Source organism: Rhincodon typus, chromosome 23, assembly GCF_021869965.1.
Source record: "Rhincodon typus isolate 14 chromosome 23, sRhiTyp1.1, whole genome shotgun sequence".
NCBI lineage: Eukaryota > Metazoa > Chordata > Chondrichthyes > Orectolobiformes > Rhincodontidae > Rhincodon > Rhincodon typus.
The window spans coordinates 16,111,575-16,139,305 of record NC_063354.1 but is presented as its reverse complement, the minus strand read 5'-3'; the positions used below and the strand labels follow the sequence as shown (position 1 = coordinate 16,139,305).

The window sequence follows — 27,731 nt, the reverse complement described above, 5'->3', positions numbered from 1 at the left end:
GCATCCCTCAATGAAATGCTTGAACTTACTGCATCAAGTAGCACTGCATAAGGAGGACGTTTTGGGAGATGGGTGTTGTATTTCTGAAAGACATCTGGATACTTTTCAGATAATAACTGAATTTCACGACAATCGATCATGTCTTCCGGATTAATAACAGGAATATTAATGCACCCACAAAATAATATTGTATGCAATGCCTGCAAGATTAAAAACAAGTATTTTAATATGCAATGTTCAGACATTAAGAATGATATACAGTACTTACGACATAAAGGTATTAAAATTAAATTGAATTGTAAAAAAAAGCAGAAACCTTTAGAAATCAGCATCTGGTATAGCAATAGCCGAATTAAGTAAACTGGTTAGATTATTTGAACACTATCATTAACCAGAGGTGAGTGAAATCTACAGCATTAGGAGGCAGGAGCAACTCGGGTGGATTATGAAGAACAGGGTGCTGCTGACTGGAGGGTGAAGAGATGCTCTCAGTGGCTAAAGAGACTGAGGATTCAGCTTTTGTCATGTTTGCATTTTAAGAAGAGGGAGGTGTGCCACAACTGATGGTTTGAGAAACACAAAAGTGAGAGGGGCTCTGGTGTAATGGGTCCCTACCCCTATTTTCTGGCTCAAATAATGCCACGCAATCAGGCGGGTGGTGGCAGGAACGCAACCTGTATATCAATTCAAAATGTTTGAAAAGAGGGAAATTGCCAATCCACATTTTATGTATCTTTAATGAACAAGTGAAAACAATACCTCTTTGAAGTACGCTCTTCCTTTCTTTTGAGTAAGCTTTCCCTCTCGCACAGAATTTGCAATGAATGATTGAATAATCTTCAAAAACTGGTTTCCACTTCGGACAAAGTATTGCACCTTCCCGCTTCTTCATGGCGTACTAAGTCCACCATTTCTTTTCAAGCATGAGAAATAAATACAAGAGATGATTTAAAAGATTAAAGCAGAGCAACCTTATTTTGTAGAAAGTCATTGGCTACTTTTTCCATCATTTTACTGTATGTATGCGGTTACTGTTGGGATACTGAAGCAACAGAATTAGGCATTACTGCCAATTGCAGTGACACATCTTTTCTGGCACTATCAGTCTGCAGTATGATTTTCTCACATCTGCCCCACTACATGTAAATGAAAGCCAGGAGGATCAAACCTAACACTCCAGGTAATTTACCCTAAATACCACCTTAAACCTGACCTAGAAACACTGTCACTAAATATACATAGGTGCAGCATCACCACTGAGGAGGAAATCCTTTTCATCCTGTGTTATGAAGGATGAGGGAGGAATTAAAACAGGCTAGAGTGGAATTAATTAAAGTGAGGTAGTACAAAAAATGTTTGTTTAAATTGTGGGCTTCTGCAACATTCTGGTGTTGCATGGTCACTATTCCTCATTCTGAATTTGTATTAATTCCAGATCGATTGAATTAAATTTAATATCTCCAACTGTCATTGGATCTTTGGATTATAGCCTAGGAAAAAAAGGATTCAAATAAATGGAATTATTGGATAAGATTTTACATTTTAAAGCTTTGTAACTTTAAAACTGTAATGGTTAAACGCAAAGCTAGCATAAAATGAAGCATATATTAACAGACACAAATGGTGGTTCTCATGAAAAGATTAAGTTCAATTTAAATGGTCACCTCTCAAAGACACAGAGAGAAAAAAACAAGCATTCACCACTCAACACATCTGACGTTATATATATGGTATGAAGCTTAATTACTCTGTCCTAATACATCAGCTGTATTTCTGAGGTGGAGATTCAATCCCATTACTCATAAAGAAATTTGTTGGAAGCCACATGACACCAGGTTATAGTCCAACAGGTTTACTGGAAATCACACAACCTTTTGGAACTCCCAAAGCTTGTGATTTCAAATAAATCTGTTGGACTATAACCTGGTATCATGTGACTTCTGACTTTGTCCGCCCCAGTCCAACACTGGCGCCTCCACATGAAGGCCCAAGGTATTTCAGATAGTAGTCTTACCACACCCAGATTCCTTGAGCCTCCAAAACACAATGCTACTGTATTCTCAAAGGGCAGGCACACTTTTAGTCTGAGCCTGACCTCATAGTATACTGAGTATAAACAGTTTGTGACTGACAATTTGTGAAAATTAACTTCCCGTGTTGTTTATTATAGAGTTAATTGACTTTTGAACCTTTATGATGATTCAGCAAAGCTCTTTGCTTCAGTGTGAGTGATTTGCAGAATCTGCCTGTGATGCACACATTTCTCTCCACATTTCCGGTTCCCTTATATGTTCCCTTGAAATTTCGATCTCCGCCCCCCTTTTCTGTTGAGCCCCTTTCCCTACTAGTTCTAGAGCTTATACAATCTCAATGTATATGTTACAATTGTGGACATGACAACTCAATATGCAGAGGCTGTTCCTTAAGAGTGAATACAGGTAGGGTAGTCGCTGAAAACTTAGCACAGTGTTTGGCTTCTTACGGACTGCCAACTGAGGTACAGTCTGATCAGAGTTCTATCTTCACATCTAAAGTTTTCCTAGAAATTAATAGCTGTTTGGAAATTAAACAATTAAAGTCAACATTGTATCATCTATAAACACAGGGAGCTTCGCCATCTGATGCTTAAAACAATGATTAAGGCATACTGTCATGAATATCCACAGGAATGGGATAACGTATTAGCTTTCCTATTATTTGCTACCAGTGATGCCTCAACTGAATGTGCCAGACTTAGCCCTTTGAATTGGCTTTTAGTCATAACATTAGGGTTATGTCACATCAACATGCTGAATAGGTATAATCATGGCGAAGAAGATAAGAAAGAGCAAGTGTGTTAGTTGGTAACAGTACTGGGAGATAATAAATGGAGATGATGAGAGTGAGCTGGGAGGAAATGTGAACACTTCTCAAAGTTAACCTTCAACAGTTCAATTAGCCAACACAGAAATACTGGGACAGTTAGACACTGTGTTCTCATATTTCAAGAAAGGACAATGGAAGGATCTTTTATGAGGTAATCCGTATAGATCCACCTGGATGTTCTACATTAGCCAGACATAATGTAGACATAGGAGGGACAGGACCCAAAAACAACATCCATGTTGACTGGGCCCAGAAAAACAAACTCAGGTGGAAACAAATTCAGTATATTCCATACAATCACTTGATTGACCTAGTCAAAGAAGTTAGAGTTCGATCATGTTTGTTCCTAAACTGGATAGATCAATTAGACTTTGTATAGATTATAGAATACTCTCGTGAAAATAGACTTGCACTTAATTCTGTGATTGGAAAATTGCATGCATAATGCCTAATTCTTGAACTGGTTCTTGCTAGTGCAATGAAGGCACAGGTTGGGTGACATGTCCATCCTGGGTCTCTTCCAATGTCCCAGTGACTCAACCCACAAACGGGAGGTGCAGCACCTCATATTCCGCCTTGGGAGCCTACAGCCCAATGGCCTAAATGTGGATTTTACCAGTTTTAAAACCTCCCCATCCCCAGCCTCATGACCAACCCTCCCTCTCATCCCCGTCTCCTTGACCTGACACAACCTGTCCATCTTCTCTCCCACCTATCAGCTCCTCCCACCTCACTGACCAATCCCCACACTGCCTACCTGCGCTCACCTATCACCATCCCACCTACCTTCCCAGACCACCCCTCCTTTCTCTATTTATTTCTGAGTTCCCTGCCCCCTCCCTATTTCTGAAGATGCGTCCCGACCCGAAATGTCAACTTTCCTGCTCCTCTGATGCTGCCTGGCCTGCTGTGTTCCTCCATCTCCACACTGTTATCTCTGACTCCAGCATCTGCAATGCTTACTAGCTCTGAAACTCTGAAGGGTGTGTGCTGTTGTTCTCCCCAGCAGAAGTTTTCTGTTCTCCGGTTTAGTAAAATGGTCAGCTTGAACTTGAAGGACACCAGTTGCCTTTTCTGCAGCAGTTGCTGTGAGCTCTAACTTTTGAATTGATGAATCAAGATACAATTTTGAAGTGAATAAGTTCTTTCTCAACTTCTTATAAGCCGGAGATGCTTCCAGAGAGAGATAAATGAACAACAAGGGGCTGACATCTGAAGTAGGCAGAAGCATTCAAGGCTTAAGTGTCCCTGGGCTCCAATACAGTGTTGAAAGGCTGAAGTAGTGTGAGAGTTGGTGGTTTGCTGATGCCCACTTCATTTATTCACTTACAGGATGAGGGCATCACTGGGCAGGCAGCATTTATTGCCCATCCCTAATTGCCCAGAGGGCAGGTAAGAGTCAACCACATCACTGTGGGTCTGGAGTCACATGTAGGCCAGACCAGGTAAGGATGGCAGTTTCCTTTCTTAAGGGACATTAATGAACCAAATGAATTTTTCCTCGACAATGGGTTCACAGTCATCATTAGATTCCTAACTCCAGATATTTATTGAATTCAAATTCCACCATCTGCCAAAGCAGTGATTTGAACCCAGGTCCCCAGACTATCTAGGTCTCTCGATTAAGCAGTTCCATGATACTACCACTACGCCATCGCCACCCCTTGCATGGATGAAGGTTCAAGGAACATAGTGGCCTTTGAGCATGCAAGGATTTTGGCCTGAAGAAGCAGTTGGATGATGGCTGGAACAATTTTTCAGTGAGCTGTAGCCTCCAGGCACCAGATCTTCCTTTACATGTCGGGAATTTGCTCTGCTGGTTTCTCAGTGAAAGGGAGGATAATTGCAACTAGTACATACGGAAGTCAAATTGCGACTTTAATGATATGCAAATGTATGGAAGTGAGGTAATGTGCCAAATATATGCATGTCTCTGTTCCGAGGCCTTAATGGAGTGGAAATTAGAACTGCACTACGACAAATTGCCCTGGTCAGAAGGAATAATAGTTTTACTGAGGAATAGTCTATCTAAACTGGAGGTGGGAGGGTAACAAAGCAGTAACTGCAGAAAAGTAGTGGCAAGTGGCGATTTAAAGGCTAGACAAACAGGAATTTCAATGTGCAGTTGCAAATGAAATAAATTGTTTTCTTTTCCACCGAGGCTGGATTCAGGACGAGGTAAAGTTGGGCTGTGAAAGGAGAATGTGGGTGGTGAGTGACACAAGAAAATGAGCAGAAATTGTTTAAGAGATAGTAGGAACTGCAGATGCTGGAAAATCTGAGATAACAAGGTGTAGAGCTGGATGAACACAGCGGGCCAAGCAGCATCGTTGGAGCAGGAAGGCTAACGTTTCGGGCCTAGACTCTTCATCAGAACCAAGACAGGTGGCAGGACAGGTTGAGAAAGTGATACATGATGCTGATTTTTAAAAACAAAGATATACAGCAGAATTTACTAGATTCTCCAGTGGCAAATTTGAAGGCAGGAGCACTTAATCAGACAGAGGGTGGCATTGGGACCTTATGATCTTTGTCCCTTGATCCTATGGTGGGGAAGACCTGTACTTGATCTTCCCATTGCCACCAATTGAAGCATTTAATATCAGTTAATAATCACTCAAGGGCCTCATCCCAGTATGATTGACATTAACCCAGTGGTGAGTAAGGTCTCACCATGCAGGATGCACAACGAGTAAACCCTTAGAATGTTGTCGTAGTGCTCCCAGGATGAAGGGGGTATCCTTCTGTCAAAGAACAAGCAACCTGGCTTCAGGGAGCAGAGGGGAGGCTGCTGGGAGCTGATTCCCCTGCCTCCAACCCACTGCACCCCTCCTGCCTTCACTAATGTCAGCCCAAAATCAAGCAAACCTTCCCTTAAAGAGGATCCTCAAAGCTCCAAAGAACAGGTCTTCATTTCCCCATACCGCCACCTCAAACCCTGTGCTCCTCTTTACCTCATGTTCATTGTGTCCAACAGTAATGAAGATGCGAAGAATCTTAGTTATTGGTTTGGTCTCAGCTGGAGTAATGTATGCAATCATGTGAATCACACTGAGGGACGATATGAGAATTTTAAGAGAGGGTGGAGGGAGGATTAATGAGAATGGTTACATTCATAAGGGGCTTCAGTTATTTGTATAGATTGGAGAAAGCAAGGTTGTTGTCCTTAGAGAAGCTTGAGAGGAAGTTTGAGATGTATTCAAATTCATGTGGAGTCCACACAGAATTGATCACAGGAGGTTGTGATCCAAAGGGAACCAAGTTCAAGTGACTGTCAAATCCAATCTCATGAGGAAAATTGATTTTATACAGTGACTTATCAGGATTTGAAAGGCATTGCCTTCGTATTGGTGGGGGAAGATTTATTTGGGTCATTTTCATAAATGCTTTGGCTAAATATTGGAAGAGTAAAAAATTACAGAGCTAAGGGAAAGGCCAGAGAGCAGAACCATGTGAGCCTCTCTTACAGAGAGCCGGCATGGACATCACAGTGTGAACAAAAAATGGCACCATCCGCAAACTGGAGTAGCAGCACCTCATATTCCACCTCGGGACCCTAGAGCCCGATGGCCTCAACATGAAATTCACCAGTTTTAAAATCTCCCCAGCCCCTGGCCTCATCCCATGACCAACCCTCCCTCTCATCCCCGCCTCCTTGACCTGACACAACCTGTCCATCTTCTCTCCCACCTATCTGCCCCTCCCACCTCACTGACCAATCCCCACCACTGCCTACCTGCGCTCACCTACCACCATTCCACCTACCTTCCCCAGCCCCACTCCTCCTCGCTCTAATTTTTTCTGAGCTCCCTTCCCCCTCCCCATTTCTGAAGAAGGGTTCCGCCCCAAAACGTCAACTTTCCTGGCCAGTTGTGTTCTTCCAGCTCCACACTGTGTTGTCTCCGACTCCAGCATCTGCAGTTCTTGCTATCTCTGAATAAAATACATTATCTGGTCTTTATCACACCATTGTTTGTGGGTGTTTATTATGTGTGAAAAGCATTTTGTCGTATCCTGAGTTCATGTGTCTTTATGAGTACAAGTCATCCTTTCTATTAATCAAATAAAAACACTGAACATTGGAATTTCCTCTGCATAATATTTATTTGCATTGACTTTGATAAAATTACAGTGTATTGAATTCAAAAAGCTTTGGTAAAAATCAATTGATATTCTGTCTCCAACAGCATTCAGTGTAGCTGACGTCTACAAACTACTTGTGGTTTCAACTCTCAGATAATTATTTTCTTACTGTATTCCAACAAATCTGATGCTGTCAACACAGGTGAAAAATATTAGTTATGCAAAACTGCCTTGCCCAGCAAATTCTCCAAAGACTTTTGATAGTTGTTAAAAGCGAGCGATTAAGTCAAGCATTTTCGCAGAATGCAACATATTTAATTGGAATATAACATTGAAATGATTTCAATGTAATAACATTTAGGCAGATGTGAAAAAGATCTTATGCTGAAAAAGGTCTAAAATACATTATTATGAAGTTTACTGCAAAGCTATTTTTTTTCTCTAGAATCCTCAGTGTGGAAACATGCCACTCAGCCCAACAAGTCCACAGCAACCCTCCAAAATGCATCCTATCCAGACCCATCCTGCTACCCTACGATGGCTAACCTCCACCTCCCTGAACACTATGGGTAATTTAGCATGGTCAATCCACCTAACCTGCACATCTTTCGACTGTAGGAGGAAACTGGAGCACCCACAGATATCCATGCAGACAAAGGGAGAACATGCAAACTCGACACAGACAGTTGCCTGAGGCTGGAATCAAACTCAGGTCCCTATCACTATGAGGCGGCAGTGCTAACCACTGAGCTACCATGCCAGCCTATCTCATTGTAATTTTTGTTCCTATGAGAGAGTTAAATGTGAGCAACTTTAATGTAAAAATACATTTTACATAAAAGAAAAAACAAGCTCTCTCCAGTCATAGGCGCTCTGTAGTACTCCATGTGACAGTCTAGTCTGAGAATTTATTCTCAAGTTTGTCATGCCAAAGGTAAAAATGGACTGTCTACTTGCAACTTCTATCATTTGATTTTAATACCTGAGACCTTTCATGGAGTAAAATATTTTTTAAAAGCAATAGGCACTGGCCCAAAATGGCTGTAGCAAACACCTGCCCACAGATTGAGGAAAGTTCAGGAAACCAATGTAAAGTAAACAAAATGGTCCGAACTGAATTTACTATTTTACCAACATTGGAACCAGTCACTGAGCCTTGTGCCAAGAAACTGACATCTCCTGTTTCAATGTGTATGTGGATGGTAAGTGGTACATATTTGGAAATGAAACATTATTGAAATGAACTTGTCAGAAAACAACAAAACTAGGCATGAGAGTACACAAATAAACTGTATTTCAGCAACAGTGGGGAAAGGAAGAAATATGGATAGGTAGCAAGATACAAATCAAATATTAGTGGTCTGAGGTTAAAATCTAACTCTTTTGAGTGCATATTTGATGTCATGTCTTATTATTTTTCTCAGTGTCAGGAAGGAGTAAAATTCCTCTTTTACTCACACTAAGATCAGTTCTGATGAAGGGTCAATGGACTCAAAATGTTAACTCTGCTTTCTCTCCACAGATGCAGCCAGACCTGGTTAGTTTCTCCAGCAATTTCTGTTTTTGTTCCAAAATTATCAGGCTCCAGACAAACCCAATTAATCTTTAAATGTAACTTCATTGATCATAAGCCCATTGTTTTCCATTAATGGAAACCTACTTGTTGGTTATCCTCAGCTTGAAACTAATTGTCTTTCACAAGCCCCTCCTAATTAATGAAAGTAACAATAAATAGAAACAGTTGTTAGATTAATCTTCCCTAATGTTTCAGCGGTCTCTAAGACAAATAATAAGCTATGTATCTTATTTATTGGTGGAATAACTTGAAAAAGATAGCCAATGTATTTTCATGAGGTCAACTGGCAATCTATAACTGTGATATTGTCAGAGAATGTTATAACAGTGAATATTTGAAATATAAGCCAAGCCTAAACTAAGCATGCAGTTTGAAATCTTAACCTATGCATAGTTTTCTTTCTGGATGTGAGCTTATGTAAGCATAGTTTTTCTGCTTTGCAATGTTCTCAATAAAGGAGTAGAGCTCTGTAATTCAAACAGGAAGATGATTTCAGTATATATTTGTCTTAGGTTCAATGGGAGATCATTCACACACATATTAAAAGTTTATTGCTGTGCCACTGTTCAGCATCTTAGTTTCTTGTGATTAGAATAAGATGTGGAATTCTAGAAATATAGGTTAGAATATCACCTGGCAAATCAATATAAAATATTCTAAATGGGATATACCATCCCCCACTTTGTTTGCCAACGTTCTGGATGTATGTTAACGTTGAGGGCCAGCATGTTATGATGTCATGGAAATAAGTTAGATTGGCCATTCAGCATTCTTATCAGCATTTGGGGAATATTTAATTCTGCAATGACCAGTTTCTGTGCTACAAGTAACTCTAAAACAGTTGATTAGATTACAGGAATGAGCCTATTTGAATTGATTAATTGTTTAATTTTCAAATTTCTGCAGAAATCATACCAGGTTAACTAATACTGCAACAAGCTTAGTGATCACTCATTACCATCTTGGCTTGGAGAAAGTCAGGTGTTTAACCTTTAAAAGTGTTTGATGTACTGCACTGGGATCACTTTCCAGATAAACGACTAAATGGAGGAAACACAAATTTGAAAACTAGTAATATGTTCCCTAGAATTCTCCAACCATTGAATTGAATACATTGTATAAAGCGTAATACTCCACAGCTGCAAATAAGCAGTTGAATTAATAGTTGGTTGACCAGGAATATGACATACTGTGTGTTCTAATGTGCTTTCAACGTTGGAATCTTTTCAGAGTAGATCTCTTTATAGCTGATTATTGTAAAATGAAATTTCAGGCTCAAAAGGAAACTGTACTTGTTGAAGATTATGTTGAAGTCGTTCATATTTTTCACGTTTTAATTCATCGTGTCCAATTTGAAATTTATATCGCAGTCTCGTGGCAATTTGCTCCTGAGAATACAGAAGCTGGCTTAGTGATTCACACTCTGCACAGTTTCCGTATTCCCAATGAGCGGTTTGAGGAGCTTGTGACTGTGGACAAAACTGAATGTTTGGGAACATTGTGGAGCATCTTTCACAAAGTGCCCTGGGACTAAGCATCCAAATTCTCTAACTTCTGTGACAATTTGAAGAACCCTGGGCACTGGCCTATTCCCAAATCTAGCCAGAATACGATCAATACGTTGGTTTCCCTGAGTGCTTTGTCCCGGAGTGTATATGTTAAATGCCATTGAGACCACATTGGGAGGAAATTCGAAAGCGTGTTCATTATATTCATTGCCAACACATACTGCCCAGCTAATTGCATTGTGCCATGTGCGGCAACACAATGTATCAATCATTATTTCTCTCTGTATTCTTCCTTTACATGACACTGAAGCACCAAAGTAATTGGGTGTTCTCTTTTTGGCAGCCGTGTCATAAAAATAGCAGAAGTTGATAACTGTTGATACAAAAATATTTCCACATGGCGTGTTGTTAGCATTAGTAACATCCATTTCATTTATCTGCCGCAATAAACATTTCAAAACATTTTCTTCCCTTGTTTCTCGTACAACTTCAACAACCTGTAAAATAAATGTGGACAATACAAAAAGAAAGAATAACTTAACAACTTACGTTCCTTTAACTCATAGAGTCATAGAGTCACACAGAACGTAAACAGACCCTTCAGTCCAACTCATCCATGCCGACCAAGTTTCCCAAAATAAACTAGTCCCACTTACCTGCATTTGGGCCATATCCCTCTAAACCTTTCCTATTCATGTACCTGTCCATACATCTTCCAAATGTTGCCACTCTACCTATACCACTTCCTCTGTTCATTTGACATATGTACCACTCTCTGTGTGGAAATCATTGCCCCTCAAGTTCCTTTTAAATCTTTCTCCTCTTACCTTAAAATTATGCATTCTAATTCTGAACTCCCCTACCCTAGGGCAAAGCCATTTGCTATGCACCTTATCTAGGCCCTGTTTAAATAAATGCCAAACAACAGTGTACCCAACACCGATCCCTGTGGAACACAGCTGGTTTACAAGCCTCTAGTCCAATAAACAATCCTGCACCACCGCCCTTTGCCTACTACCAACAAGCCAATTTTGTATGCAATTGGCAAGCTTTCCCTGAATCCCATGTGATCAAACTTTAATAACTGGCCTACCATGCAGAAACTTGTTAAAGGCCTTACTAAAGTTCATGTAGGCAGCGTCTACCGGTCTGCCATCATCTATCTTCTTGGTCACATACTCCAAAAACTCAGTCAAGTTTGTGAGACATGATTTCCTACAAACAAAGCCATGCTGACTATTCCTAATCAGCCCTTGTGCATGTAAATCCTGTCTCTCAGAATCCCCTCCAACAATGTACCCACTACTGACATCAGACTCATGGGTCTATAATTCTCAGGCTTCTTTTTGCAGCCTCCCTTTAATAAAGGCATAACATTAGCCACCCTCCTGATTTTTAAGGGGCCCTATTCTCTCCCTCGTTGCTCTTTTGCCCTTAATGTACTTGTAGAATCTTGTTTGATTATTCCAAATCTTATTTGCCAAGGCTATCTCATATCCCCCTTTTGCCCACCTGGTTTCCCCCTTAGGAATGTCCCTACTTCCTTAACACTCTTCAAGAGATTCTTTTGATCCCAGCTATTGATACCTGATGTATGTCTTCTTCTTATCCTTGACCAGTGCCTCAATATCTCCAAATCATCCATTATTCCCTACTCCTACCAGCCTCAGTCTATCGCAATCAACTTTTGAAACTTCATGTCTCAGGCTGTCAAAATTGGCCTACTTTAGCTTTAACTTTTTTACAAGACCTATCATTTTCCATTGCTATTTTTTCACATGCATTTATTGATATGCAGGCAATTATGGAAGACAATTACCACATGTCAAAGTCCCACAAAGACAGGTACATTAGAAAATGGGGCGAGTGGGAGGTTAATCACTCAAAAGTGGCAAAAGAGAGTCAGGGGTGACATAAACTGTTATATATGCTAAATCCAAGTACAGCCCCCATCATGAACAGACCTAAATCAACTTTCACTGCAGCAGGCTGGTGCTGTGACTGAAGATTCTCCATCTGGAGAGGCAGGATGTAATTGTAATATTTAAATGCAGTCATCAGATTTTGGAAATCATTTAATTTTAGCAACAATGGACAAAGTTTCCCAGGGCTCAGGAAACCTGGCAGTTAATGCAGGATTCAGCAAATGAGTGTTTTTCCAGCAATGGCCTGAGGACCAGAAAGGGCAGGAGTAAATCCCTTTAACTTATCAAGTACATATTCTACCATTCTTCAGAACTGATTGTGAATAAGACACCTTATCACATTCTGTCCTTTAGTTATAATTATAACTTCCCTCTCCATCTTTGCACTACCAAACCCCCGTAATCTCTCCCTTTCTGCTCACAGATTTTAAAATCTTTTCTTTCAGTGCTGCAGACCATTCCATAAATAGTCCTTCAGTGACAAATGCAGTTTACTGTCAACGGCTTTCCTCCTATTTAAGCCCACTGGGGGGTGGTTTCACTCAGTTGTTGGAATGGTTGGTTTGCAAAGCAGTGTGACACCAACAGCATGAATTCAATTCCCCTCATTAGCTGAGGTTGCCATGAACAACTGTCCTTCTCAATATCTCCCCTCACTTGAGCAATGGTGGCCCTCTTTATTTGACAACACTCCCCAGGGCCCTACCATTAACTGTGTATGTCCTGCCCTGATTTGTCCAATCAAGATGCAATACCTCATGCATTTATCAAAACTAATCTCTATCTGCCACTCCTCAACCCATTGGCCCATCTGATCAAGGTCCCGTTGTACTTTGTGATAACCTTCACTGTCCACTACGCCACCAATGTTGGTGTCATCTGCAAACTTACCGCATCAAGTAGTACTGTGAAAGGAGGACGTGTTGGAAGGTGGGTTCTGCACCTCTCAAAGACATCTGGATACCTAGCAGAGAACTCATTCTGACTTTCCTGCAAAATCTCTTGTGGTTGAATCTTAGGACGATTAATCTGGCCATAAAATAATATTATGTGCAATATCTGTGAAATTAAAAAAAACCTTTTAAATGTAACAAAGATGTAAACATAAAATCTCAGAATTGTAACAGCACAGAAGGGGGTGATTCAGCCCATCATCTCTGAACTGGGCCTTCAAATGAGCATCGTGAATTAAAGCCATTCTCCTGCTTTCTCCCCTTAATTCTGCGCATTGGCCTGGATTTTCCAATGGCCAGATAGTAATTTCTCCAACATAGATGAGAGCTACTCATCAGGTTGTGAAGGTGAATCATTTCTGTATTAATGCCATGAGAAACATTTGTACTAAAGTAAAAATGCAATGAACATGGAATAATGGGACCCTGGTTTAACCGTATACCTCTTGATAGATTAATATACTAAGAGAAACAGCCCACAAAATGAACAGACCTGGAAAAGCAAATGAAGCAGTAATAAAGTGAGTCAGGCAAGATATTGCTTTCTTGGAAATATATGTCTGTTCAGCAGGTCAGGATAGTGTGGAGGGATTTTTGCTGCGGGTGCACGGTCTTCAACAGTTTCTCCTGCACGTATAGATCAGTGTTTCACACCACTAGACCAGACTCAAGCTCTGCAACCCCGCCATTTCCTGTCAAGAATAGTGTTGAAGAACTTATGAATTGACAGGACAAGGCCTTGCAAGCCTACTCTTCCTCCAGCATTGTGAGTCACCGTATGCAACCGAAAAGATGAGCTGATATCTTTGCAAGTGTCTTCAGCTAAAAGTGCTCAACGGATAATCCCACTTCTGTACTCAAGATGCCTGCTATCATAGAAATCAATGTTCAGCAATTAGTTCACTCAATGTAATATAACGAAGGTGTGGCATTGCAAAGCTTAGGGCTTTGAAACATCTTGGCTGTCGCCTTTAACACATAATGCACCACAGCTAGTTGCTTTCCCACCGAAGCTGTTTCATTATTTATCACTTCTCTAATATTATAACAACAGATCAGAAGTTGTCAAGTATCTCATCACTGTTTATGGGATTTTGCTGCGCACACATTTCACTGCCATAATTTCCTATGATACATCCATAACCACACTTTGAAAGTGCTTATTCTGCTGTGAGACCCTTTGATATACCTAAGGTTATCAAATGTACTTTCAAATACAAGGCCCTTTCCTTTCAAGGACACTGAAACCGACCCAACAATATAGGAGATTGTCTACTTATGACCCTAGCCACAAAAATCTGGATACATCTCACAAGCCAACGAAAGGCTTATCAAGGACCCCACAGTTATTATGAAAAAGTATGAAGGAAGTTTTCAAAGGTATTATCTGGAAACATCTACCTCTATAAGAACCTAACTAGTACCCTGTTTAAACTATTGATTTAACTTAAGCTTATTAATTCCTTTACTATTATAATAATCTGTTTAAAATTCTTAATTTCCTAGCTCCTAAGTGTGCATGAATACACAAGTTTTGATAGAAAAGAAAGTTACTCACTGATGAATCATTTCTGTTTCCCACTTCGATTTTCTTTTGTTACCTCCTACTGGTCACACTGTGACCCTCTCTCTCACTGACACTTTTATTCCCATTGTACACTCACCCCCTCCCATTGGTCTCATAGTGCTCTCTCTCCAGTGCTCCTTTCATTTCCCACTGTACTCTTATCCCTCCCATTGACCTCACAGTGACTCTCTCAATCTCTCTGCCACTTCTTTTATTCCCCTTGTTATCTCACCTCCCCTGCTAGGCTGACAGTGCGTGACCAGGTACAGATCAAGTGGAAGATAAGGAAGATGTTGCTGACTGGAGGGTGAAGCACTGTTGTCCTTGACTGAACACCCTGATGTTCCAGCTCTTTGGTGCTTGCATTCATAAAAAATGACAACTCTGACAATTTGTTATATTGGATGTTTTAAACGGTGTAAAATTGCATGTGAATCCCTCCATGGCTGTTACTGCCACAAAGCTGGGTGGATGGTGGCAGTCACTCCAACTGTGTATCAATCAAAAACTTTAAAAATTAGTAAATGGCAGTTATCAATTAAACAGTATGTTAGAGGGGAAACTTTACCATGCACTTTCCACGTTTGATGATTCCTTAATGTATAAGTTAAAAAGAATACCTCTTTGAAGTGGGCTCTTGCTCTTTCTTGTTGGAGACTTCCCTCTCTCACAGCACTTGCAAGGAATGTCCGAACCTTGTCCAAAAACTGATGTCCACTCCTGATAAAGACTTGAACCTGTGGTGATTCATATTGCACAATGTTGTCCATTCTCCTTTCAGCTCTGGAAGTAAGTGAAATAGGTGATTGAAATTGGAATATACCTATTTTGTACCAATTTATAGGGCTATATTTTCTCCATATTTTGCTGCCTCTCCTCATTCAGTGTTGGTGTACAAAGGATGGGCTAATGCATTCAACCAATGCAATGCTGTTTCAAACATGTTACACCAAATCTATCCACCTTAAAATCTGCCTTTCTGTAAAATAACCCACTGAGGACTCATCCCAGCATATGTAATTGAGGAATGATGGATGTGGCCAAGGTCTTTATCGAATTATCATGATTACTCCTCAAATCTGATTTCTGAAAGCACTATTTATAGCTGCATCATGGGCAATACAGCATTATCCCTGAGGTACCCATTGCAGTCATGATATCTGAATCTCTGCAATGACCTTGCCCAACCCTAATGCTTGAAATGAAGAGATAGATTGCTGAAATCCACAGTGATGAATTACGAAAGGGGTTTGTTCTCACCAAAATAGTTGACCACTTCACAAAAAAAATTGTTGCCTTGAATTCTCATGGCCAATTTAGGCAGGCAACATCTCAACATTGTACAAATAAAATCAATTTTGCTCTCTTAATATCACCTTCTCCATGGAACCTGTGAAACAAAGGGCCTGACCAATTGTCTGGATCGTCATGATTCCTGGAAATATATGTGCCACAAAAAAATATCGATAACAATTCCCTTAATTTCATTCCCAAGGAAAATTTTCTCTGATGGTCACTCAAATATCAAGTCTAGCACTTTATCCTGCACTTTAATTGAAATTAGAAAGCTGCAATAATGCTTAATATACTGCATTAGTAAAAGAAATGGTAATAGAGACAATATTAGAATTTAGGATCAATGAATATCCAGCAATGCTGGTCCCCATACCTTGGTATTAAAGCTCAAAAACAAATGCAGCATTGGGAAGTAGCATTCATTTGAATCTTTCAAGGTTCTCCTGATTTCAGAATTGTTCAGTTAACTGCAAAATTGCTAATGTGATTCCTTTATGAATAAGGCTCCGAGTGAGATAAACCTGTGTTTGGTTGAAAGTTAGGAGACAAAGAGGAGGATGTGTGCACAGATCAGCAGGTGGAACAAGTAGTATCTCTCAGAAATCTGATCTAGGGGCTTAAATTTTTTGCAATATCCTTTATTGACTTGGATGGAGAAATAGAGTTATGCACAACCACATTAAGTTAGGAATGATAGTAAGTAGTGTATATGGGAGGCAGAAGCTATCAAGGGAGAGAAACAGAGTAAATAAAAGTATGGGCAAATAAAATTTAAAATGGACAAGTGTGAGAACATCCAATGTTGTCCTAAGAAATAGAAATCTAACTTCTCCCTAAACCATGAAAAATTAAAATCTGCAGAGGAATACAGATGCAGAAATCCAAGGCTAATTTACCCATCACTCCTGTGCTGACTGATCCAATATTGGTTCCCTACAGCAAAGCTTTGATTTAGAAAAATCACATTCATTTGTAATATTTCTTTATAACATCCCTAACTCTGTAACCTCCTTCAGCCCTATGATCCAGCATGACCTCTGTGCTCCTCCAATTCTGACACTTCAGCATTCCTGATTTTCATTGTTTCACAACTAGTAGATGTGTCTTCAGTTGCCTAGCCATAGACTCTGGAGTTAAACTTCTCTGTCTTTATATCTTTTATACCTTCTCCCTTTCTTCATCGGTGATTTCTCTAAATTTGCTCCATTGAATGTGTTGTTGGTTCAATTATCTCCTTATATGGTTCAGTGTCAAAATTTGATGAGTCTACGGAGTGCCTTGGGATATTTTATTATATTTAAGGGACAATGTGAGTGCAAGTTGCTGTTGTTGTCTAAGCTTGCAGTAAATACATGAAATCTAATTGGAAAATGGTGAGAATACTCAGCTAGCCAGGCAGCAATTGTGGAGAGAGAAACAGAATTAATGTTTCAGAACAAAGATCTCTTTTCAGAAGGTCTGAACATTCTGAGCAAGGGGAAGATGTTGGTACTCAAAGGGACTTTGCTATCCCCAATCTCAAATCACAGAAAGTTAGCATGCAGATACAGCAACCAATTAAGAAATAAATGATATGTTAGACTTTTATTACAGAGAGTTCTGAGGAAAAACAACTTGTCGAGATTGTAAAGCACCTTTGTGAGACAACAGCCAGAGTACGATGGCCTGTTTGAGACTGCTTATCCACAGAAGGACCTCACCAGCCTCTGCACTTGTCCTCACTTTCCATCCAACCAGTCTCTGCACTCAAAAGATCTACCATTTCCGTCAACTCCAGCAGGATGTCACAACTAAACACATGCACTTCGCTGTCACTCACAATACCTCTTCACCCCCCCATAATGCCTTTGCATACAATCACTGAAATGAGACTTACTCTTTTACCTCCTCTTCCTCACTGAATTTCCAAACACTCCTCCCGGGTGATGCAGTGCTTTACCTGTACTCCATTCGATCTTGCCTAGGTTATTCATGATTCAAAATGCTGCCTCCCCTCCATTGACAAGACCAGACATAAACCAGGTGACCACATATGGAACACCTCCACTCTGTTGGCAAGAATGGCCTGAACGTCTAATCATTTGCTATTTCAATACACCATTTTGCTCTCATGCTCATATTTCTGCCCAGGCCTGCAGCAGTGTTCCAGATTAACACCTCATTTTCCAGCTTTCAGGATTCAACATTCGGTTTAACAACTTCAGACCATGAACCCTGCCCTCTGTTTCATTACACACCCAGTGCCTTTTTTGTGAGGGTTTGCACTGAGCAGAACTGACCAATTTTCTGATACTGACACTTACCACTAATACTTACTTTTCATCTCCATCTCTCTTCTACTCCCATTAGGACCCACTTTGCCTTGTGCTCAGGTCAACTTTACCATCTGTTGGACAGGACCCTCTAACTGCTTCTTCAATACATGGAAAACTTTGTCTTTCCTAGCTCCCTTATGTTCTAAAGAGTCATAACTGACACCAATCATTAACTCTGTTTCTCTCTCCATAGATGCTGCGACCTGCTGAGTTTCTCCAGCACTAGCTGCTTTTATTTCAGATTCCCAGCATCTACAGTGTTTTGCTTTTCCTGAAAAAGGACACACTAGCCTTAGAGAGAGTGCATGTGTTCACTACCTTGATTTTTGGGATGAAGGTTTGTCTTCCATGGGGAGATTTTGTGTACTAGGCCAATGTTCCTTAGAATTAGAAGTATAAGAGGTGCTCTCATTGAGATATATAACATTCTTAAAAGGATTAACAGGGTAGATTGTGGAAGGTGCTCCCTGGCTACAACGTCTAGCAATAGGTGGCAAAGATAAGAGAATAAAAGGTCAACTAGTTAAGATTAAGATCAGAAGAAATGTCTTCATTCAGAGGATTGTGAATCTTTGAATTTGGAGAGGGCTTAGGAATTCCTGTAGAGAGAAGCACGAGAAGCAAGAGGTGCATGGCTGATCCCTTGTGTGACTAATAGACAAGAGGTGCATAGGTGATCCCTTGTGTAAAAAGGCTATTCATTTGGAATAAACACAAGAGATTTAACAAAATAGGTTTAAGTTCTCAGTGTAAATTACAGATAGAAATTAGTATTTTAGCATTCAGTCAGCTTGGAATAAGTTTAACCTTGCTGGCAGGACATAAAAGAATGGGTTCTATGTACTGAATGGATAGTCTGTCCAACTGAAATTCAGATGTTCATGTCTCATTGTGCAGTAATGTTAGGAGATATCAGAGCACCCTAATGTCAACTCTTACCCCATTCAGAAAGAAGCAGCTTGGACTGAGTTGAATGGGTAAACAAGAAAATTAACTGATGCAGCTGAAAATGAGAACAAAGGAACTTATTCTTGACTTTCTCCTTGCTAGAATTGCTTAAAAGTCATATCTGATTGATCAAAACAGAGTTGTGGTGCAGAACTTGTTAGCCAGAGGCGTCAGAGAGAGAAAAAGTTACCAACTGCTGGCATCGCTGCCTGGGGAGACTTTAGCCAGAGGCTGCAGAAAGATAAAGAGAGAGAGGGGGGTACCAGCCGCCAACATTGCTAATGGGAGGTACTTAATGCAAAAGTGCTGACCCGATGAAAGAAGCAGCTTGTGAACTAAAAATGACCTGCATCCAGGTGCTAGTTTGAGCCGATCTAAACCGGTTTGAATTAACAAAGTTCTGCAAAAAAAAGAAAGGTGAGGTAATGCAAAAGCCTTATTTGTACGAGAAATAACAAGGTAATGCTACCCAAGTCTTAGGGCCAGGGCCAGGTCCAGTAAGGTAAAGATATGCAATAAGTGAATGGTAAGAAGACAGCATGTCTTGAGAGAGATAAGAGAAAGAATGAAAAGAAGACCCTTGGGACATGCAGCCAGGGAAAACTCCAGAGATCGACAAGCGCAGAAGCAGTCCCTATGTTAAGGACGTGGTGACAACACTGAGTGCAGCGCCTGGCCAGCATCAGCCCTGGTCAGCAGTGGCAGCTATCCTGATCGGGTATTGGCTTTTATATTCTGAGAGTACTTGGGGAATGTCAGAGGACCCTGATGCGTGTATGAATAGATTCTAGTTCAGTTTGTGGGAAATATATAAGATCTAGTTTGTAATAAAATATATCAGCAACACAAGTCTTGTTTAACACATTAATAAAGTAATTTGTGAGGTTGTCCAGGCTCCTGATAACAAAGGGAAAGCTCAATTTGATAACTGACTAAATTAAAGAAAAATGTTAGAAAGCATCTTCTCAACTCACCAGAGAAATGAACACTTTCAGTGCGACGTTCTACATAAAATAAAGCAAAGATGCTCAATTTTCAATGAATCCAATAACATATAAAAGATTCAATTTATAGAAAACTCTGCACCTTATGTTATTTTGTCAAACAAAAACGTAAAATGTAGAATGTTGTTGTTTGCTGCATCAATTTTTCACTGCTGTACTTTTTTTTACATTTAAACAATCATTATCCTGAGATCATGCCTGGCCCATACAATATGAGGGTGGAATCCAGCAGATACATTAATTATTGACAATGACCTAATCCATAAAACTGTCAGTCATCTAATTCACAACATCACCACATTCAACAACTTCCTGTACCACAGATAGCTAGAAAACACAGGCTTCATCTAACAGTGAAGTAAAATCATAACTCAAATATATAATGGTTTCTGTGTCTGGGTAAAATCCCGATAATAACCAATCACATGAAACAATGAAGGTACCTTACCTGCTAGCTGCCTGAATCCAGCAGAATTATATGTTGACCTGTACATTTCAAAATTATAAAATATCCATTTCTAATCACTTATGAAAACAAATCCAATGCACCCCAAGAAAGGTACAAGCGTCGCACTCCCTCACTCAAATTCCTTCACATTGAGCAGCTATAAAATTTAACACAAAATTATGTTGAAATTTTTCTAACAGCATTTTCCTAATTGTTTTTGCAATTTGTCTTCTTGTTTGCCTTCTTTGCTTTCTGTCTACGTACGACTAGAGACTCAATATCAGTCCGATACTGTATTTTAGTGTGCGCCCTGCAGGATTCTGCAGTTCAGTCAGATACCACAATGTGGAGTACGGTAAGGCTGCGCTGCATGGGACTGGGGAATGGAGCTTGTCAAACTGGAGGTAGAAAATCCTTACCTGGTTCTATATCAACATCAGTGTCGCTGTATCAGCCCTAGTGGAGCAAAGGCAGCTTGCAGTGAGTCTGGGTGACAAATATTCTACCCCAAAGAGTGAGAAATCGAAACTTATTCTCAATTGACTTCCTTGTTATTTGATTGGTCAAAGCAATATTTCAGGCGGAAAAAACCTCTAGTTAAAATAATCAAAGGGATGATTTGGAATTTAGATATTGAACATTGAAAAATGTTGAATACTTTTCTACCTTCAGCATCGGAGAACTACTTTGACACATTTAAACATGGTACATGCAGACAAAATACAAATAATTCACAGCAAACAGATAGTAACCGAGCGACTGACATGAAGCGAGTTTCACTCAGCTTGCTGGTAAAGTTCAGAACTATCTTCGATGAGGACTGAGTGAGTGGCTTCACTGTCAGACTATTCTGAAGCCGACCTCACTTCCTGAAAGAGTAACTGAGTCAGAAACTCTCTGACATTTATGCAAAATTACGATATTCACGCATTGCCATAGCCTCCAAGACTATGTGGCAAGTGCTTGAAAATGGGATTAGTGTAGTGTTAGGGTGAGGAATCTTCATTGTCTTGATGTGCTGAATGGCTTCTTTCTGTGCTGTAAATGTCTATAAGTCTATATTGAAATTCCAACTGCACAACCCTTCTGACTGTGCAAGCCAGAAACCCAACCTCACACTGCAGTGCTTGACCATTAAAACCAAGCATATGGCCTGGAGGAAAGGAAATCTTGCTCCCTGCTTTATGAGCAGGGACCTGGAAGTGTTGGTGGATGGAGTGGTCGGCAGTCATTGTTCCATCTAATCACCACGGGAGACACAGCCACAGGAGATCCAGAAACAGTTAGCCTGTACACACATTACATGATCATGCCGAGGGAAACACTGGAGGTAATGTAGAGAACAGGCACTCGGCTGATCCCGAGTGCGAAAAAGGCGATTTGTGTGGAAACAGCATGTGCAGATTTTATTTTAACAGGCTTCACATCTCAGTGAAGTAAACAGTTAGAGTTTGGTTTAGAGCCTTCAATCAACTTGTAATAAACATGACCAAGCGCGTGGTGAGACTGAGGAGTGAGTTCAATGTCAGACTGGACTGAGAGGAAGGTCTGTTCGGCTAGAATAAGGGTTTCTCTTGCCTCATGGTGCAATAGTGTTAGCAGAACTCAGAGTGCCCCAATAGCAGCCCTCTACCCCAATCAGAGGGATACAGCCTGTACTGCGCTTGGGGCAGATAAACCAGATGGTTATCGTTATAAACAAAAAGAGGAAACAAATTAACAGCATCATCTGAGGAGAAACAGTGCAGTGAGCAGAATTCAGGGGTTCCTAGGACACTAAGTGAAGAGCAGGCCCCAACACCAGTCCAGGCCCTGATCAGGTTGGGGCAGGTTCAGGATGCTGTCCTCACAGGAGCATGAATAGCTGAACGTTGGGAAGACCATTAGCCATCCTGACTCTTTCTGCCAAATTGTGGCTGCCTTCTCTCACGGAATGAGGGAGGGGTGAGTATTACAGGAAATAAAGTGGGTGGCATTGGTATTAGCGTTAGTTGTGTGGGGAGATGTCCTCAGGTGAGTGAGTAGGCAGAACAGAGTGCATGCGGTGTCGAGATTTGGGATGGTTTAGAGCGAGTGGGGAAGACGCTGCAGTAATAGTGAGAGTGTTAAAGCATGAGCCTTGGTGGGAGCTGGATACAGTCACAGAGATGGAGTGAGTGTGAAGCATCAGAAAGAAGATGAGTACCCACCATTTCACCAGATGGATGAAACTGGTTGAATGCTCATGGCAATCTCAGACGAGGCTGGTCTGGCCAGACATTGTGGCCACCACAACTGGTCCTGGGAGAGGTGGAAGTCCTGCCTCTTCACCCATCAGTCTAGCAGGACCTCCTGTTATCTGCCCACAAAGCAAGATACCTATTTCCCCCTGTCTCCCAAATCCAGGGGAAATGTCAGGTGCTGTGCAAGGCAGCTCTGCACTGACAGTGCTTGTCTGGGTGCACAACCCACTTTGAAAGAAGGTATGGGTACAAGGGATGCCAATTGATTCTGGAATATCTATTGAGTGGTGAGCTGTTGTGGGAGGGCAAGTGGGAAGATAGGGCATAGGTCAGACTTGGCAAACACCACATGGCAGGATGGGTATTTCATGAGGTGTGTTTGGTTAAATGTACTGCGTGAACACAGTATGCCTCATTGTGACCAACTCTCAAAAAAACCTGACAGAACTCAAACTCAGCCCAAAAAGGTAAGATTCAGACAAATGTTTCAAACCTTAGTCAAATGGTGTTTTTGATGGGCACATGGGTGGCAATTTCAACAATATTACAGCTAGTTTATGTCTTTACCTTGACCCATTTAGGCACTGAGTAAAGACTGTCCAAATTCAATTCAGAGAGAAAAGATTTACCATCCCACTCAAACCCGAGGTAAAGCGATGGTGTCACACTTCAAACTTTGCCTTTTCGTCATTTAAAAAATTGCATTAATAACTTTGATATGTATGAATCTTTGATGGGACAATCCAAAATGTAAATAAGCTTTGATCAACATGTTTCCATCTCTCTGTAAGTAGAGGAGACAATAATTGTCCAAACTGTCACTCAATAGCAAATGAATAATCATTACATTTGACCATTGGCTAAAGAGTTTCTTGGAATTTAATTCGGGAACTTCCTATGTTTCCGGAGGGTGCAGTACCTCTACAGGGTAGCTGAGATATGAGACAGAAAACGCGTGTCAAACAATTTGTTTTCAGCAATAATTCAAATTGTAAGGAATGAGAATGTCACTTTTCAAGCTTAACTTGCAGTGCCACTGCAGTTTTGTGGAAGTATGTGAGACCTGCTGCAACAATTAAACTTACTTCCACTGAAATCAACGACGTTTTCTGCCATTTGACTGGGTATGTATCACCTGAGTAAAGCAGCTTGACTGTGTTCCATTTATTTCAATGCTTAGTTCAACGGAAGGTAACTTTACAGAAAATTTCTGGAGGATCAGGGAATTCTCCCAATTTTCACATTTAATTTGGCATGTGCAGATGCTGGAAGTTGTTACCCAATTTACACGCTTGAATAATAGCGAGCAGCAATAACCTCACCATGCTTTTTACACCAAAACCAACTCAATAGAATAATCACAGATGCCCTTAAATCTTCTTGTAGAACAAAGTCATGAAAATTGTTGTTGACCCCTGCTACCAAGTGACAATGTCTCATGATGCTCAGTTTGGCTTCCACCAGAGCCACTCATCTACAATCCTCATTAAAGTCTTGATCCAAACATGGAGGAAAACACTGAATTCCAAAGGCAAGGTGAGAGTGACCATCCTTGTCATCAAAACAGCAGCTGACTGAATGAGCCCTATCAAAATTTAATTCAATGGAATTAGTGGGAAATTCTCTGCTTGTTGGAGTCATACCTCACACAAAGGAAGTTGCTAGTGGTTGGTGAAATCCAATTACCTCAGCTCCATCACTTAAGTCCCAGGCCCCAACCATCTTCAGCTGCTTCATCAAAGACCTATCTCGAAAAAGAAGTTCAGAAGTGGGACATTGGCTGATGTGTGAGCAATGTTATGTCTCAGTCACATCTCAGATTCTAGACCATGTCTGTGCCCATGTGCAGCAAGACCTGAACAATAGTCAAGGTTGGGCTGATAAATGTCAAGTAACACTCATTCCAAAAGTGTCAGGCAATGATCATCTCCAACAAAACACAATCTAATTGGGATATACTGTTCTAGCAATAACCTCACTGCCATTATATTATGTGAATCAGTTAATAAAGGGAATTATACCGTAGACATTCTTAACCAGCTTCTGCACCTAACCTGTTACCTTCAGTGGTCTGTGGGCATGCACTTAAACATCTCTCTGTTCTTTTACATTCCTCTCTAACCTGCCATTTATTGTGTGTTCCTGTGCCTTGTTTGGTTTCCCCAAATGCACTTCTTCACATTTCTCTGAATTGTTTTATATTTGCCACTTTCCTGGCCACCTGATCAGCTCACTAATCCCTTCCTGCAGTGTACAGCTTACTCACCATCAACCCCACAAAACTACTTTTTCTATCTCATCAACAGGCTTAATTACTCCCCAAAGATTTTCTTCAAGTTAATTGATATATATCACAAAATGTAATGGGTCCAGTATTGAGTCTTGTGGAACTCTGCGGAAATAATTTTCTAGACACAAACAGAATAAGCCCAATTCTGAGCCATTTTATTGAAGCCAATGAGGCTTCTTAAGGAGCTCATTGTCAAACCTCCATAGGAACTGGGAGGTATGTGACCATACTTGTTGGAAAATGGGATTGGTCAGTGAGGTGGGAGGGGCAGATAGGTGGGAGAGAAGATGGACAGGTTGTGTCAGGTCAGGGAGGCGGGGATGAGAGGAAGGGTTGGACATGGGATGAGGCCAGGGGTGGGGAGATTTTAAAACTGGTAAAATCCATGTTTAGGCCATTGGGCTGATGGATGTGCAGGTGAACTCCAGTCTAATGTGGAAGCTTTATTTTGTGCCTTGAATGGAGGTGAGGGGGGAGGCATAGGGGCAGGTGTAGCACTTCCTGCAGTTGCAGGGAAAGGTGCTGGGGTTAGTGGGGAGTGGAGAGTGGACAAAGGAGTGGCAGAGAGAGCGGTTCTTACAAAAGGCAGATAGGGGTTGGGAGGGAAATATATCTTTGATTGTGGGGTCGGATTGTAGGTGGCGGAAGTGGCAGAGAATGATACGTTGGATACGGAGGTTGGTGGGGTGATATGTGAGGGCTTTATTTTTGTTGGGGGGAGGGGTTGTGAGGGCAGAGGTGTAGGAAATGCAAGAGATGTGGTTGAGGGCATTTTCGATCACTGAAGGGGGCAAGTTACGGTCCTTGAAATTGGAGAACATCTGTGATGTGCAGGAATTGAACAGTCCCTCTTCTGCTGCTACACTGGTATTATCCCCCACCTCTTCCTCCGCTACATTGATGACTGTATCAGCACTGCCTCGTGTTCCCAAAAGGAGCTTGAAGAGTCCATCAACTTTACTAACACCTTTCACCCCAACCTCAAATTCACCTAGACAATTTGCGATACCTCCCTCTCTTTCCTGGACTTCTCTGTCTCCATCTCTGGTGACTGCCTCAAAACTGACATCTATTTCAAGCCCACCAATTTCCACAGCTACCTGGACTAAACCTCCTCTCACCACCTTCCTGCAAGAAACAGTACCTGCTAACCCTGTAGAGGGCGCTGCACTCTCTGAAGACGCAGCAAGTTCCTATATTAAATCTGAAGAAAATCTTCAGCCAATGATAAAATGTAATGATTCAGCAATCATTGTTCATTTGCCACCAAATCTAAATTTGGACAATTATTGTCTCCTCTAATTACCTGTACATGAAAAAGTGCTGATCAAAGATCATTTACTTGTTGAATTGTCCTGCAAAAGGTTCACACGTATCTAAGTTGTTAATGCAAAATTACAAATGATAAAGAGGTAAACTTTGAAGTGCGATACCACAGTTTTACTTTTATAGACTGGGTTTGAATGGGACATTAAATCTTTCTCTGAATTGAATTTGGACAGTCTTTACTCAGTTTCTAAAGGATTATAAGCAAGAACATAAATTAGCTGTGAATGAGCAGAAATTGGCACTGTTTCTGAGCTCAAAAATACAGCGTGTGTGATAGCAGAATTCCAAAGCCAGTGAAGAATGGGTCTAATACTTTAAGTCCATTTATTGTCCTGGTTATGAAATAGAACTTTATGTTTTGATCAGCAAACTGATGTAACCAATGGAAACACTATTTGAACAGGAGGAAAATCGGCATTCTGAAGGCAGGTGATTGGTTTGATACATTCAGTTGAATCTGACCATTTGTTGCAGGATTATTTGCCACGGGGCCCTGTGAGTTCTCTCGCTGTATCTTACCAAACACACCTCATTAATTACCCAGCATACCATATGGTGTTTTATCAAGTTTAATATCACCCCATCTTACCACACATCGTTCCTGGAATAACTCGCCACTGGGTGGAATTTCTGGAATTCACTGGCATCCCTTGTACCTACACCATCTTTTACAGCCCGATGAGCACCCAGACAAGCACTGTCCGTCTGGAGCTGCCCTGTACAGATCCTGACGTGGTTTGCCCCTGACATGGTAGACAGCTGGAAATCGATGCAGCTCTCCGCTGGCAGGGATCTGGAGTTGCTGTATTGGGGTGGTGCAGAGGCCTCCTCTCTCAGGATGAACTGTGGAAGCCACTGCTCCGAGGTTGCCATGTGTATTACAGCAGTCTCTGCCATCTGGTGAGAATGCCCAGAGCTGAAGGAAGAAGGTCAATAGCCTTCTCCAGTCTTCCATGGAAAGGTCTACCGTCTCCTCTCTGCTACTGTGCACTCGCTCTATCCCTGTTACTGTACCTACCTCCCACCAAGGCTTCTGCTCTATCACTCTCACTGTTGCCTGCAACACCTTCCTCACTCTCAACCTCACTAACCCTGTATGCCCTCAGCTCTGCTTACTCATTCTCTTAGGACACCTCACCATCTGCACCAACAGTAAAAGCTGTGCCACTTAATTTCATGCTCCATGCTACCCAACCCCTCTCATTCGCTGAGGATAACAGCCTACATTCGGGCAGACAGAGTCAAGTCGGGCAATGTGCTGCCCATCATTGGCTCTTCCCTTCTTATGAGATGGGATTCTGAATCTGTCCAGTCAGGGAATGGACTGGTATTGGAGGCTGCCCTTGACTTACCATGCTGGGAACCCCTGGATGAAGGCTATGCCCCTTGACTTGACTGGACA

The 27,731-nt window shown here is 41.2% G+C and overlaps 2 protein-coding genes across 2 annotated transcripts in view; both read right to left on the bottom strand.

Moving 5' to 3' along the window:
• The window catches only part of LOC109939086, a 4,297-nt gene extending 3,516 nt beyond the window's left edge, over window positions 1-781 (bottom strand). The window contains exons 1-2 of the mRNA XM_048610832.1: window positions 760-781; window positions 30-200 (exon numbers count right to left, since the gene is read on the bottom strand). Of these exons, the coding sequence (XP_048466789.1) occupies window positions 30-140 (111 nt within the window). The 5' untranslated portion in view covers window positions 141-200; window positions 760-781. The remainder of the gene's footprint in view (window positions 1-29; window positions 201-759) is intronic.
• A 6,174-nt stretch (window positions 782-6,955) lies between these two features.
• On the bottom strand, window positions 6,956-21,342 carry LOC109939077. Its single transcript, XM_020537363.2, has 4 exons — window positions 21,253-21,342; window positions 15,098-15,260; window positions 12,849-13,016; window positions 6,956-10,529 (listed from the first exon to the last, which is right to left on the bottom strand). The coding sequence occupies exons 2-4, from the start codon at window positions 15,245-15,247 to the stop codon at window positions 9,933-9,935; spliced, it is 915 nt and encodes a 304-aa protein (XP_020392952.2). The 5' UTR covers window positions 15,248-15,260; window positions 21,253-21,342; the 3' UTR covers window positions 6,956-9,932.
• Window positions 21,343-27,731: the final 6,389 nt, after the last annotated feature.

Excerpts from the sequence above, each read along its gene's own strand:
- LOC109939077 (XM_020537363.2), bottom strand. The coding sequence starts at position 15,247 with ATGGACAACATTGTGCAATATGAATCACCACAGGTTCAAGTCTTTATC. Across the intron at positions 13,017-15,097 it reads CAAGAGCCCACTTCAAAGAG|ATATTGCACATAATATTATT; the intron begins GTATTCTTTTTA and ends TTAATTTCACAG. Across the intron at positions 10,530-12,848 it reads TCACAGTACTACTTGATGCG|GTTGTTGAAGTTGTACGAGA; the intron begins GTAAGTTTGCAG and ends TTTATTTTACAG.